This window comes from Ziziphus jujuba, chromosome 9 (assembly GCF_031755915.1).
Source record: "Ziziphus jujuba cultivar Dongzao chromosome 9, ASM3175591v1".
Taxonomy (NCBI): Eukaryota; Viridiplantae; Streptophyta; class Magnoliopsida; order Rosales; family Rhamnaceae; genus Ziziphus; species Ziziphus jujuba.
In genome coordinates this window covers 8,964,072-8,979,275 of record NC_083387.1, presented here as the reverse complement: position 1 = coordinate 8,979,275, position 15,204 = coordinate 8,964,072, and the positions used below count along the sequence as shown (strand labels likewise).

The following is a 15,204-nucleotide window of genomic DNA, read 5'->3' as shown; positions in this document are numbered from 1 at the left end:
GGATTTTAATTTTTATAATAGAAGACTTAATTAGTCTCCAAGTAATCTAAGCTACGTGTGTACACGTCCCATCTATATTTATTGCCAAAATGCAAAAGGCTAGGTGCTATATTCTCGATAATAAATCCTTGTTCATTTTTCTTCGAGGAATATTGAAGTTTATACGCCTAGACAATTAATTAAACATTAAAGTACTGAAAATGCATGGTATTATTAAAAATGATTACTTATGATTTCATCCAAAGAAAATGATTCACTTTCTAATATTTTCTAATATTGGACATTATATTGGATATATAATCAATTCGATCAAATACAAAGTAATAGATCAAAAGAAACAAAAGATATTTTATAAAGTAATAAATCAAAGGAAACAAAAGATATTTTCTTGGTAAGTTTTTTAACGAATTACCCTTTGGTAAGTCAAATTTTGTGCATAAGGCTAAGGTATAACATAAATTATTCATATACATATATATATATATATATATATGCTTTGAGCAACACAAATTAATTACAAATTATTGCTGAAATTCATAGAAAAAATAAATCAAACGAATACTTATTCAAGCCATATATTCAAATGGATATACCCTTTTGTATACGGCTCTTTGTAATTTTTTAATTTTTATGTATTTATATCAAGGCACAATATACAATAGTGGTGGAACTAACTATATATGATATGGAAGGCAATGACAGGGTTATATATCCTGGAAATGAACATGAAAGGAAAAAAAAAAAATACACATATATATATATATATATATATATATATATATTAGCTCAAAGTAGGCTTGACTTACCAAATAGCAATTATACATGTAAAAGTCATAATTTTGGAGGAGTAATATCTATAAAAGATTATATACTCAACATTCAAAACAATTATTTTTATTTGAATTTTTTCATGTGATACATTTAATATATTCATGATCCATAGACAAGAAGTTATAGTCACATTCTCACTTTCTAACTATCAATCATTCAATATTTTTATATCAGCAAAATTCCACCTTCTATGGGCCCATACAAATCGTATTAATCACATACTAGCCTATTTAAACATTCCAAATGCCAACAAATTGTATCCTTTTCATGTATATATTTTTTGTTATCTTTCTCCTACGAATACACATTTATTTTATGATATTATTTGTAATAATAAATTGAAAATTTGTTAACACTCACATAGAATAAAAGGAAAATTCATCTTTCTATTTTCCTTTTAAAGGAAAAAAAACAAGCATTTAAATTTAATTTGTCCAATAATTAGTACAAACAAACTTAGACGTTTCTAACCTTTGATAATTTTTTTTTGTTTTTTTTTTTTTCACAAATTGAACACGCATGCATATACATACACACACACACACACACATATATATATATATATATATATATACATGTATATTAACTAGTTAATGCAAGTGGAGTAGTTTGAAAAAATGATTTAGCTCCAAGTGTTAACTATATAGGAGAGGGGTTATCCTTGAAGCCTTACCCTTTTATGGTGATTATGAAACACAAACCTAACCCATATTTTGATTTTGATGTGTTTAATTATTTATAGGATGAGTAGGCACCTTCTAACCATACACGCCACCGCTTGATAGCACAGCTCACTAACATATATAGTGTGTTAGTCCCACCTAAAGAAATTACCCCCACCACAAAAGGACATTTCACTCCACTCTTGTTTTACCTGTAACATTTGGAGCAAGTTTTGAGGTTTTGTTTTGGTATAAAAATAATTTGAGAATTTTTGACAAAACCCATCAAACCCACTCTCCTTCTTTTTCTTCTTCACCTCTCAAAAGTGAAGTTCCGACCACAATTTTTCAATCAAATTGGAGTTGTATTTCTTGTTTACGTGCACAACTTAAAGTCCAATTTGGTTTATCATGTGTTTTTATAAACACTTGCACCGTCCCAACCCTTGCCACCTAACCATATGGTTTGCCTTGCTTTTATTTGCTGTCCCTTCAACTGTAGATTAAAAGTTCTTATGGTTGTTAAATTTCTAACACACCCACAATTTGAACTTACACACCTGTAATATTTCATGACGAGAGAAAAATGACAAATTTTCAATTGTCGTGCCCAAGTTTGAGTTGACTCAACCAGCAAGTTTCACGTACTCCATTCATCTTTATTTTCATACCATAAATGATGCAATAACGAGTTTAAAAAAAAAATAATAATAATAATTTCTCATAAATGGGAATAACTACTAGCCCTTATCAAAAAGGGTCAAAAAAGAAAAAAAAAAAGTGGGGGGAGAAAAGAAAAGAACTAAACTGGTAAAAAGAATGCTAAACTGGTAAAAAGAATGACTTTTTAATTAAAGAATCTCACTTTATTTATGTTATGCTAAGATTAATCTATTAAATTTATAATGATACTTTTTTTGGTGGGGTGTGAAAAGCATGAGCGGGAAGGGAAGAGGAATGCGTACTACGCACTCCGCGTACCTGAGAAGTCATCCCACCTAGCGGTTAAACTTTTTTTTTTTTTTTTTCCTTTTCTTTTTTTTACTGTTCGCTGGAAAAAGCTTGGCACTTCGGGAATTGTGAATTGCAACTTGAAAAAAAATGAAAAGAAAAGCTTTTATCGTTTTTTTTTTTTTTTTTTAAGTTAAACTTTAACTGTTGCTTGCTTGGTCATGAATAATATTTTGGACAATTTTATAATTAACCGGGGATAATTTTTCTTTTTGGCTCGTCGTACAAAATTACGTGGCAGAATTTCGCACGCCCTTCTAGCACCAAACGCCGTCCATTCCCAACGCCCATCTTACGCAACCATAAATCCCCCAAAAGGTTCTCCAGCAGTGGCTAACGCCGTTGTTAAAACCGTCTAAAACGGCTTTCTCTCACTCTCTCTCTCTCTCTCTTTTCTGCATACCAAAAACACAAGCACCTCCTCAGTAACCTCTCTCTCTTTCTCTAAGCTATGACTCTTTCTCTCTCTCTATCTCTCTAAAGCTCTTTCTCTGTCTCTCTCTGAGCCAAAAACATGCGGTTTTGATCACTTCAGGTTCGGATTTTGTTGTGTCTGTATTATTTATACGGATGCTCGTCCTTCGATGACGATGATATATCGGTAACTGATTATTATAAATTTTTTTTCGATTGTTGTTGATGAATTTCACAATCAAAGTTTTTTTTTTTTTTTGGTAGTTTTGACTGTGAAATCCGTGTTTTGGGCATTGATTTCGGATCTTTTTGACCTTTTGTAGTGCTTTTTAAATTTTGCTATTTTTAGTGATTTTTTTTATATTTTATTTTTATTTTAAGGACTCACTCTTACAAAGTTCCCTTAAGCCTAGCAGATTGAATCGATTCCGGGTCTTTGTTTTGTTTCCGTGAAAAAAAAAAAAGCTGTTTTTGTTGCCGTTGTTCTATATATATATATATATTTTTTTTTTTTTTTTTGTTTTGTTTGTCGGTGTTTACAGTGTCTTTGCGGTCCGTTTCAGTAGTCTGTTGAAAAAGAAGTATGAAACAAAAAGAGCTATTTCTTGTATTATTATTATTATTATTTATTCAAAAGAAGGTAGCTCATATTGAAAATTAGAGGGTTATTTGACTATTAAATGTATATGTTGACTGGAGAATTGGTTTTGCCGTGTTCTTTTCCCACTTTATATATAACTTAGGAAATGGGAAGCCAATTGAGATCCTTGAATTATTATGTCGAATTGGGTAAATTTTACTTAGAAGAATTTGAGTTCAGCTGTGTTATGATTTTGTTTCTTAATTTTCTTTGGTTTTTATTTTTTTATTTTTGACAGATATTCTTCTGGTTTCGTAATTTGGGATTATATCTTCTTTTGACTTAATGGTAGCGTTTGTTTGAGGTAAGATGATTCCTTTTTCATATCAGTTTTATATTTACAAAGATTATTCATCTTATTATTGATCTCTCAATATTTCATTTCCTCTTTTTTTTTTTTTTTTTTTTTTAAAAACTCCAGAGTAACAGATTTTAGAGGGTTTGATGGTGTGCTGAAACTATTGACAGAGTTTTAGCTTCAGAGTATGCGAGTCCAATTGAGGGTGAACTTTTAGAACTTCAATTGTGGTGTGTTTTAGAGCATGGGGTCTGCTTGTTGCGTGGCCGCTAGAGAGAAGACTATAACAAATGGTTCAAATAGTGAAATTTTGCATAGGAATATCCGGTATTCACCCACATGGAGCTTCCGATGGGATCACAGAGGGCGGGTAGCAGGCGAAGAGACTTCTATAAGTTGGTTCTCAGATGGAATAAGTCGGAATGAAGGATCGGAAAATAAATATGAATCAGCATATGTATCGGAGGAAGGAAGTCCATTGGAACATTTTAGAAGACGCCCATCACATAAGTCCTCTATTTCTGAGGAAACCTCTGGGAATCTGAGAACTCCTGCCTCAGGTAATGTACAGGATTGTAGCTCTTTTTATTTCAACCATGATTCTTTCTTGCACTTTTTGACTGACTTTCATAGATTTTATTTTCTGTATTTTTTCTTGATGTTGTGAGATAAAACATGACATGGTCTCACTGGGGACAGAGAAGGTTCTTTTCTTGTATATCCTACATTGAGGTTTTAGAATTTTTTTTCTTGCTAGATCGAAATATATATATTTGGTTGTGCTCTTACCCTATATTTTCATTTAAGTTTTTTGTGCATTTTACTTGGCCCCATGTGTATAGGAGGCTTGAATGTCGACAAGACAAGCACCTCGCATATAACTGTGATATAAGTATATGGATGAACTCTATGGGGGAAATTCAAGTGTTGAAGGGCTTTAGCCTTTAGAGGACTTTAAAAACCTGGATGGCCGGGGGTGGAGGAAAGCCAAATTAATTTGATATTTACTTGTAAGTCTGATCTAGGGTTGACAGGTTGAAGTACCCTTGATTATACCTAGATTACCCAAACTGGGAAAATCTGGGTGTCTGCTTAGTTTTCTATTAGCATACCTAGAATTAAAAAAAAAAAAAAAAATGTTGTGAATTTATGAATGATTTAAGAGTTACATTCTCAGACAAGAATATGTTGTGGTCTGTGTCCCCCAAGGCATGCTAATGAGGTTGAGCTTCGTGTTGATTGTTTGATCTAATCAAGCACTGCATTGAATGTATCTGTTGTCGCTCAGAAGTCATCCATCAAGTTATTGAATATTTTTGAGAGGTTTTGAATTGTGTTGGTCATTGCATGAACTTTCTTGTCACTGGCTAATATGCTTTAATCAGGGAAGGTATTTGGAATGAGGATACAGGTGAAAAGGATTACAAAGACTAAAAGGCCAAACTCTTTATGTGAAATGAGGGAAAGACTTGAGCCTTCTAAACATGAACATGATTATTTCCCATCTTGGCTTTGCATATTTTGAATTACAGTTGAAACCAAGTGGATTTAGAAGATAGTGACTGAGTAACTCGCAATGAAACTATTAAAGAAACGGAGATGAACAGTTGATGTTAGGAATGGAGTAGTTCCCCACACTTACATTTACAACATCTAGGTATCAGTAAGGCTCTATATACATGGAAGGAAAAATGTGGGACAAGTTGGTAAATGTATATTTGTTTACTTGAAATGGAGTCCTGTCAGGAAGATGAGTTTTCCTTTAATGCCAAAAGTCCTCAAAAATTGATGTGAAATTAGTTGCGTGGAGTACAAGATTTATAAAGAATTTGAGATTCTACTATATCTAAGCTTATAAGTTGATTTGGACCATTTTGGTAATTTGTGCTAATAAGTAATAAATATGCTAGAGAAAATTTTGAGATTAGTGAACTTTAATGTTTAATGTTTTAGGGGGAATCATACAGGAATGTACTTTTGGAGTATGTGTTTTTACCATTGACTATAAAGAGTTTCAATAAATAATGTGTATCTGAGATTTGTTTTTTAACGCTAATGTATTTATCATTCATGGTCAAGATAATAGTGAGATATAGTGATGAAATTAGTCAAAATGTTAGTTGAACCATGGTGATGAAATGATGATGGTATATGTTGGTTGTTCATATACATTCGTGTCACTACAATAATGTAATTATATTTCACAAGTCCTCCAGTAATCATTAGAATGTGGAGGGAAACATGATATTCATGGAATCAAAGAAGTGTTGTAACTCGAGTTTCAGACTTTTACTGATATTCATCCATCCTTAAAGATGACTTCCACAGTTAATGCACCTAAGTATTTAATGTAATGGATGATATAAGGAGTGGTAAATTTTCTTCTTTTTTTTTTTTGTTTTATTTATTTATTTAAAATTATTGATCATATTTAGAATTAGCATACCAGTTAGTTGAATTGATCTTGTTTTGGACTTCCATATGTTAGTTATCAACCATGATGTGAATCTGAAATAATTTGATGTCTATGCAGATCAGTCTATTACAGGGAATGTTTCCACAGATGCGGGTCTAGAACAGGTATATTTTATGCCAATTCTGGTGTAATTTGTTTGTCTTTTACCTTACCATATTTCTTTCTGTGACACACTTATTTCTTTCCGATTGGATCATATCATAGGCAAAGGATTCAGCAGACTCTCCATTGTTTCCTTGTTCATCTCCCACAAAGCTATCACTTTCATTGCCTTCAACTTCGTCCTTGTCTACATCCCCTTTGTCATTCCAAGGTAAACTGCCTCCTGCCAGCTCAGCCCCATTGAAGTGGCCGAGGCATTCTCCAGGAAATCAACCGTTAAGGCAAGTGTCTGATACACAACAAATCTCAGAATTGAAGTCACCAAATAGCTATGCAGTTTCTGAAGAAAGGGCCGTGCTGCCCTCGTGGAGCAATGAATCAGCCAGGGGCTCCCGTGGTGGTTCTTCAGATGGTTGGTCTATGCATGCCTTTTCTGAACTCATGGCAACTTCTAACAGAGAAAGGTGGTCTTTTGATAGTGAATCTTTTGGCTTTAACCGCGAGAAGTTAACCAGATCCAGTAGCAGAGTTTCAGTTTCTCCTTCCGTTGATTTGCAAACATGTGGAATTTGCTCAAAGCTTTTAACTGAGAAGTCTATATGGAGCAGCCAAAAGATTTTTGCTAGTAATGAGCTTTCTGTTGTTGCTGTGTTAATTTGTGGACATGTTTATCATGCTGAGTGTTTGGAGAATATGACACCTGAAATTAACAAGTATGACCCAAATTGCCCACTTTGTACTTATGGCGAGAAACAGACTCACAAGCTGTCTGAAAAAGCAATTAAAGCTGAGATGGATATGAAGGCTAAAAGCAAGAAATCAAGGAGCCGCGTTGTTGATCTTGACAGTGATTCTGTTGTGTTTGATCGCTTGAAAGGTAGTGGACATCAAGTAAATGGTCCTAAGATGGCCTCCAGTTCCAGTATGAAAAGCTCCTTGGGAAGGCCTTTTTTGAGACGTCACTTTTCATTTGGATCGAAGAGTACTCGAGTCCCAGAGAATCATTCTACCAGAAAGAAGGGGTTCTTCTGGGCAAAATCTAGCAAGATGTGAGCATTTACTCGAAGCTGATTGGGAGGTGAGCATCTGTCTCTCCTTGTATATGTTGCTTAGATCAGTAAACTCGGTAGAGAGATTCTTTCAATTCTACTTGGCACAATTTTTTTTAAAAAAAATTCAATACCATTCACATCCCATGTCATGCTATAATGTTTCCCCTAGCTATGTTGGGAACTGGAAGTTACCAACTTGAAATCTCCAATTGAACCCGATATTTTATAAAAAAATTCCAGTGTTGATCTTTCTCTGCAATCTCAGTTGGACAAAGAATTGTCGAGAGTTCAGGATTGTCACTCATTAGGGCATTGTATGATACGTCTGTATCTGCAGACACCATTCCCAAATTTCAACAGAATTAGCTTGTGGAGTTACACTGTAAAGAAGAGAAAAAAAAGAAAAGGGGTTATATAGAAGAGACATTTCTTTAGAAAGAAGAAAAAAGAAAAGTAGATTCGACCTGTCTTCGTGAAATTTGTAAGCGCATTCTTATTTTGTACAGATCAATATGTTTCCTGCATGGACGTATAGAAGATTTTATCTCCCCAAAAAAAAAAAAAACAAAAATTTGTACTGTATCTCTAATATATATTTTGAATTTGTTAAAGGGCAATGTAATGCCCTTTTATTCCCGGTGGTTTGTTTTGTTGTTTGTTATGTTTCTCTGTTAATTATATGCGTTGGAATTTGTTTTTTTTTTTTTTTTGTTTTTTTTTGGCTCTTTTTTGGAAGTTATATGCGTTGGAATTTGATGTGATAGAAACTTGGTATTGCAAAATGATTTGACTTTTACTTTTCCCTTGTTTTGAACATTACAACAAGTCCTTTTCACTCTGAAAATTAGGTAAATGGCAAAATGCAAATGCAATTTGAATTTTGAGAAAATGAAAGACGTAGCTTGGTGGACCAGAGCTATTTTTAATAACCTTTGAAAATGTCATATGGCTATTCTATGTCAGCAACGATAGGATGGACGTTGACCACGCTTTTTTATTTATTTATTTTTTTTAATACTCTTTGGTCTTTTCTTGTCAAAAAGACTATTGTCTCAGCCTTCTCACTGCCCCAGAAAGCAGAGGATTCTCTCTGTCTCCTCCCACCTACTCCATTAGGTTTGACCACTTGATCCAGCTCCAGATGACAGCCCACCACATTTGAAACGCTTAAAATTCCTGATCTTATATTATAATGAATTACTGTTAAAGCGTTCGGTTTTAGTGTTTAACTTTGAATTTTAATTTTATCCCTTACCCTGTTGTTTGGAAGCTCCATTGCAAACGACCAAGTGTGACTGCTACTGAAAAAAAAAAAAAAAAAAAACCCATTTCGACAAATATCGAGATACTAAAATGGAGCTCATAGCCGTAGCCTGTAATTGCTATAATATTTATATTTTTTATCAAGTCATTTAAGCCAACTTCTATCTATATAGAGAAATAACAACCTATATTTGAAATCGAAAACGAAGGCTGCAAAAAGATTATTATCATTATTATTATTTTTTGACTCTTACCTTAACAAGAAATCGACAAATGGTTATGATGAGATATGCACGAAACTTTTGCTGCCATGAATTTATTTTACTGCTTGCCTTTCACCATGTGGTTATTCTTGTTGAGCATCCATATCCATCCTAAGGAGCATTTGGTTCATGGGTTTCCTGCTTATCTTGAAATCTTGGATAAAATTCTGTCCCTATTCTTGTTTAGGATTGTATCCCAAGCCAAACCCAAAACCCACCGCCATGAACCATTTTTTTGTCACACGCACCAAACCAACACGTGTGCTGGCATCGATCAAACGTGGCAATACCTTTAATGACTTAGTCACACGCGTCAGCATACTAGTTACATGCAAAAGTACACTCCGTCTCTTCTACTTCTCTACCGTCTTTGTTTATCTATTTTATAACGCAGGAGCCATACATCCATTCCCTCAAACTACTACTTTTTTCATTGTTTTTCTTTTTTTACCAGATTAAAGCGTATATTTTTTTTTTTCATTAATGGCTGATCTTATAGACGAGCGTGGCAACCCAGTTCAACTCACGGACGAACATGGAAACCCGGTCAAACTCACAGACGAGCACGGCAACCCTGTGCACGTAACCGGTTTGGCTACAAAGGACGATAGCACCGTCGGAACCGGAGCATATAAAGGTGTGCCAGGTCTGGGAAATGAAACAAGAGGTGAGTATATAGCTGCTGTTGGTGTTATATCAGGTCAAAGTGTGTGCGGGACAGGTGCACTGGCCACTGAACCTCCTGGTCTTTATGGAACTGCTGGTGGTGGGTTAGGATTAGCTGATCAGACCGGTGTACAACAACAGCTTCGTCACTCTGGCAGCTCCAGCTCTAGCTCGGTAATTTGGTGGCTTTTTGGTTGGATTCAATTTGGATTTTTTTTTTTTTTTTGGTGTAAATTTTAATGTTTCATTGGTTTTTGTATATTTCCTCGTTGTTGTTGTTGGATTATTGTATATATAGTCTGAAGATGATGGACAAGGTGGGAGAGTTAGGAAGAAGAAGGGGCTAACAACGAAGATAAAGGAGAAACTGAGCGGTACTGGGAAGAATATGGAGGAGCAGCAGCAGCATCATCAGCAGGCCACCACGAACCCTTACCCCGGAACCACCACAACTGTGACTCATCATGAGCATGGAAAGAAAAGCATGATGGAGAAGATCAAGGAGAAATTGCCTGGCCACCGTACTACCCACTGAATCACGTACCATATATATATATATATGTATATATATATGAGCATTGAGCGCGCAGTTGGTGTGTATAAGCTTTGTGTTAATTTGTTTGCTTAGGAGTGAAGTTATTAATTTGGTTTGTATTAAGCTTTTTATGTTAATTTTTGTGTCTTGTTTGGGAAATATGTCCCATTAGCTAGCTTTGTTGGAAACTGAAAGTTATTAAATCGAACCACCGAAGGAATATGAATCCCAATATTTTATAAAGAATATTCCAGTGCTAAGATCTTCCTCTCCAATGATCAGTTGGACAACATGATTATCGAGAGTAGTTCAGGATTGATATTCATCAGCTGAGCATTTTAATGATTTATCTGCATTTACATACACAATTCTCCAAATTTTTTCAAGAGGATTAATTTTGATGAGTTGCACGGTAAGGAAGAGAAAAAAAAAAAGAAAAAAGAAAAAAACAAAAAGGGATTATATTGGAAGAGAAATCTCGTTTTAGAAAAGAGTAAAAAAAGAAAGTAGATTGGACCTGTCCCTCATGAAATTTGCAAGCTCAATACCTATTTTTTACAAGATCAATTTGTTTTCTGCATTATACATAGTTATACATGATTTTATAAATGTAATAAAAAAAAGTTGTGTCTCTTTAACATGTTTGCTGAATTCATTGAAGGGTATGCAATGTTTAATTCTCTGTATAAAAATAGAGGTCTCCAGAGAATAAGCGACTGAATGCCGTGGATTTAAACTCTTCCATTTAAAAAACAAGTCTACTTTATTGCTATACAACTGACATTACTTATCTATTATTCTAAATTATATGTATAGAGTGAAATTCTACTATGGTGATCTTTTAAGAAATCGTTATCAACACTTATCTATTTTTATTGTCGTACTGGTCTCTTTTTATGTAATAGTATTAACAAATGATTATGGTTTTTTAAAAAATTATTGTTAATATTAAAGTCTACATGATAAACTGACAAATTAAAATGCATGATAAACATGCGGATGTTTTACAATATAACTTTTTGTTATTTTTGGTTTTCATTTATAATAATTTCTTCTAATGGGTGTTTTGAATCAATAATTTTCCAGCTGTGTTGTATATGTGAATGCCATATTAACTAAAATCAATTTCACTTGTTATTTGGGATTAGTATAATAATAGTCTCATGAGATAAATGAATAGGAGGAATAGCATGTCAGGCAACCACATTAAATTATTTGGGTTAAATGTTTTACTTTTTTGAGGAATATTTGGGTTAAATACTCGGTCACTTTATACTTTATCCAAAGTGAAACAAAAATTAAAAAAAATAAAAAAATAAAAATTGAGCTATTATTTTTTGTTACCTTAGTATAATTTGAATCTATTATCTTTTGCCACCGTAGTTCATTGTGATTTTTTAACCTATCACTTTTATGATTTTTTAACCTATCACTTTTATGGAAATTAATAATGTAACTCATTTTTAAGTCGTGTGTTTATCAATTTTGCCGAATTTATTAAACACAATTACATTGCTAATTTTGTCAAATTTATTAGAGAGTAAATTGAAACAATGGAATAAAACGTAGAAAACACTAGTTAGATATAATAGTTTTTAAAAAGTCTAGAGCCAAGATGCGTATAATATTTTAAGCAGTAATAACATTTTTACTAAATGTTTTTGCCATATCAGAAAAATAAATAATCACTTATCTAAACATTCCATCAAACTGATGTGACAAGAAAAAAAATATATTGTTAAGGTAATCTTTTATTTCTAAAATCTCCATCAAGCATTGTGAAAATTTCATAAAACAAAAATTTCTATCAAGTATGCCTTTTGGGGCCTTAAAATATTCTGCCCTGCTTCTTATTAATTTAATAATTTACTTTATGAGTTTTCTTTTAGTACAGAATAATGTTTGGAATTCATCTATGATTAGACACCAACGATGTAAAATGGAGTGGGATGTAAAATGGAGTGGTATGATGCAACAAAATGGTCTTTTCAATGTGTTATAAGGTTATTTTAATGTTTTGAGATATTAAGTTGACTCCAAGATGCAACAAAATGTTCTTTTCAATGTTATAGCAGTATTTTAATGTTTTAATGGTTTTTTTCAATGTGTTATAGGATTATTTTAATGTTTTGGGATATTAAGTTGACTCCAAGATACAACAAAATGGTTTTTTCAATGTGTTATAAGGTTATATTAATGTTATGAGGCATTAAGTTGTAGTTAGGACATTGTTGGTTTTTATTTCTTTTGATTTGATTACTTATGAGTTAAAAAATTGCTTAAGTCTTTTAAGTTAAGCCTTGATAGTTGATTCTATTGGCAACATTGCGTTGAGTATGATTTTTTATTTAAATTTCATTATAGATAGATCGTAAACATTTACCTTATTAGTGCTCTATTGCTTAGTTTAAACATGCTAAAAATTTAATTTCATATATCTTTGTATTCTTCTTTCCTAATTTTTCCCCCTTTTGAAAGGTTAATACTTTTTTTCACTTTTAGTTTTTTTTTGACACTGTTTATACTATGCAAATTATGATATAATATTATATTTCATTATATTCTTTATTAGGTATTTGATGGGATCTAGTGAAGCTATTGAATGTGTCAGATCATGTGGAGATAATGCTTCAACCCCTTGATAATGATGGAGAAGCAGCACATGTCCCAGGATGGTTCTAGAATCATCTTGGAGCATTTTCTAGAGAACAAGGGCATCCATAACTAGATTGATTTGTTATGCTCGTAGAGGTTGGGTATGAGCATGAAGCTGACTGTTCTTATGACAACAATGACAATGATGGTGGTTATGGAAGACAAATTGGTAGTGGTGGTTGGGTAGTGGTCTAAGCATGAATTTGACTCGTTATTTTGGTAAAATTGCTATCGATTTTTCTATAAAATATGTAGATTCATTTTTGTTTATTGTTTTTATGGACTCGGTTTGTTAAAATTTCTACCATTTCTTATATTCTTGCTATTGAGAATTTGTTGATTTCATTTTCATTTGTTGTTTTTTATGTACCAGAGGTTTATTGTGTTATGTAAAATTGCTGTCGAAAGAATTCAAAGATTTTATTTCCATTTGTTGTCTTTGACTTGTTGTTTATGTAAACATCTACCATTTCTTATATTCTTGCTCTTGAGAATTTTTAAATTTCAATTCCTGTTTGTCTTTTTACCATTTGTTGTTTTTATGGACTCTGTTGTTTCTTCTATTCTTGCTACTAAATTGCTATGGTTTCTTGTAAATTTTCATTTGCTATTTTAAAGGTTTTGTACCAAAGAGTGTAATAGGTTATGGTGTTATAGTGGTTCCCTCGAAGTAACAAAATAGATTTGTGTTTTTCGTATAATAAGTTATGGTGTTATGGTGGTTCCCTTGAAGTAAGATAACAAATTTATGTTTTACTTTAATCTATTTTCGATATACAGTATAGATCCAAAGATTGAAACTTAATTGCCTTTATGCAATTTAGGTTCAAAGGCTAAAACTCAAATTGAGGCCCTATAGCATGGGTGATGGGATTTGTTATAGCATGTAATATAGTTCTTTAGTTAAGTTGTGTTTTTGGTTTATGTGTTGCATTTATGTTTTGTTTAAATTGTCAATGTTTAATTTGTAATTATTTTTCAAGCATGACTCCCTTAATGAACGAGGTGGTACAACAATTTAACATATACATGATTCAGTATATATGGCAATCAAAAATTGCACATGTAATTTTTCTCATCAGACGAGCAAAGAAGATGTTGAAGCAGGAAAACCAAAATCATAAAAAAGAAAAAGAAAAATCCACCAAACAATACAGAGTTAATAACGCTTGTGAGTCATCTTATCTGTGATTTGGATCATATTTATTTTGAAGGGATGCTAAAGCTATTTTATAACAAAAAAACACTGTCTGAGGATAATATGACGCTACTGCTAGCAATATCCTAATCTGTAAAGATGTCTGAAAGTAGGAACATATGGATGGTGCATGCAATTAAACAGTGAACATGGAGCTATGACAAAAATTGGATAATGGGATGCATGACGAATGAACAACAAATTTATACAACGAAATCACTGGCAAAACTATTAAATGTGCCAAATCATGTGGAGATAATGCTTTAACCGCTTGATGATGATGCACATGTGGCACATGTCCCAGGATGATTCTAGAACAATCATGGTGCATTTTCTAGAGAATAGGGGTATCCACAACTAGATTGATTTGTTATACCAATAAAGGTTGTGTCTGAGCATGAATTTGGCTGTTCTTATGACAACAATGACAATGATGGTGGTTATGGAAGATGACGTGGTATTGGTGGTGGAAGAGGAAGAAGACTTGGTGGTGGTGGAATAGGATGTTAAGGTGAAGAACTATAGAAAGTGGAAGCAATGGAAGAACCTGTGCACGAACAACATCAACAGATCAACAAAGAAGCGCAGCTCTACAAATTCCAATCAAGTGATCTAGCTTTTTCTCTAATGAGTTATCACATACACCAATTAAATGGCTTAGATCTTTCTTTGATGATATGAATTAAACTTATCACATCTATTAAATACGGATCAAATAGTTATATTGGTGAAATCGTATAGAAGAAAAGTACAAACAAATATACAAGAAATCCTGCGAGTCATAAATTAACCTAGTTTTCTCACTCACCTATGCGGATTTTACACTTCTTTCTCTTTCTCTCTTAAAATTTTCTCCACAATATATGACTCTTTCTTTCTCTCAAAATTTCTTGGAAAATATTCTTTATGCATTTGAATTCGAGGACAAATACACATAATATACTAGAGAAATACTGCTTTTCTTGACAATTTTCTTTTTGCATTTAGATGTAAGGTAAAGTTATAAAGAAAACCACTTTAATGAAGTGATTCAAGTCAAATTTTTTTTTTTTGGTCTAAATCTCTTTATTTATTTATTATTTTTGCTAAGTGTTAAATCTAACTTTATTTGTTGGCAATAGAGAATATTGGAATTTGA

At 32.7% G+C, this 15,204-nt stretch overlaps 2 protein-coding genes and 1 long non-coding RNA gene across 6 annotated transcripts; 2 read left to right on the top strand and 1 right to left on the bottom strand.

The window, feature by feature from the left end:
- Nucleotides 1–2,833: 2,833 nt before the first annotated feature.
- Nucleotides 2,834–8,057, top strand: LOC107426742 (uncharacterized). Of its 4 annotated transcripts, XM_025077327.3 has the most exons (6): nucleotides 2,834–3,105; nucleotides 3,797–3,862; nucleotides 3,980–4,416; nucleotides 6,390–6,436; nucleotides 6,537–7,512; nucleotides 7,752–8,057. In XM_025077327.3, exons 3-5 carry the CDS (start codon nucleotides 4,101–4,103, stop codon nucleotides 7,485–7,487), a joined length of 1,314 nt encoding a protein of 437 aa, XP_024933095.3. In that variant the 5' UTR covers nucleotides 2,834–3,105; nucleotides 3,797–3,862; nucleotides 3,980–4,100; the 3' UTR covers nucleotides 7,488–7,512; nucleotides 7,752–8,057. The 4 variants fall into 4 exon arrangements, with proteins under 4 accessions (XP_024933095.3, XP_015892490.3, XP_015892489.3 ...); XM_016037004.4 differs by having other exon boundaries at nucleotides 2,834–3,039; nucleotides 6,537–8,057; XM_016037003.4 differs by having other exon boundaries at nucleotides 6,537–8,057.
- Nucleotides 8,058–8,176: 119 nt separating this feature from the next.
- Nucleotides 8,177–9,274, bottom strand: LOC132805423 (uncharacterized). Its single transcript, XR_009640843.1, has 2 exons — nucleotides 9,004–9,274; nucleotides 8,177–8,787 (listed from the first exon to the last, which is right to left on the bottom strand). It is a non-coding gene; the product is annotated as an uncharacterized LOC132805423 (long non-coding RNA).
- Nucleotides 9,275–9,421: 147 nt separating this feature from the next.
- LOC107426633 (late embryogenesis abundant protein) lies at nucleotides 9,422–10,459 on the top strand. The gene is made up of 2 exons (XM_016036866.4): nucleotides 9,422–9,852; nucleotides 9,977–10,459. The coding sequence occupies exons 1-2, from the start codon at nucleotides 9,496–9,498 to the stop codon at nucleotides 10,211–10,213; spliced, it is 594 nt and encodes a 197-aa protein (XP_015892352.2). The 5' UTR covers nucleotides 9,422–9,495; the 3' UTR covers nucleotides 10,214–10,459.
- Nucleotides 10,460–15,204: the final 4,745 nt, after the last annotated feature.

Coding starts and splice junctions, on each gene's coding strand:
- LOC107426742 (XM_016037004.4), top strand. CDS start 4,101: ATGGGGTCTGCTTGTTGCGTGGCCGCTAGAGAGAAGACTATAACAAAT. Junction 4,417..6,389: donor TCTGAGAACTCCTGCCTCAG/GTAATGTACAGG, acceptor ATGTCTATGCAG/ATCAGTCTATTACAGGGAAT. Junction 6,437..6,536: donor CAGATGCGGGTCTAGAACAG/GTATATTTTATG, acceptor ATCATATCATAG/GCAAAGGATTCAGCAGACTC.
- LOC107426633 (XM_016036866.4), top strand. CDS start 9,496: ATGGCTGATCTTATAGACGAGCGTGGCAACCCAGTTCAACTCACGGAC. Junction 9,853..9,976: donor GCAGCTCCAGCTCTAGCTCG/GTAATTTGGTGG, acceptor TTGTATATATAG/TCTGAAGATGATGGACAAGG.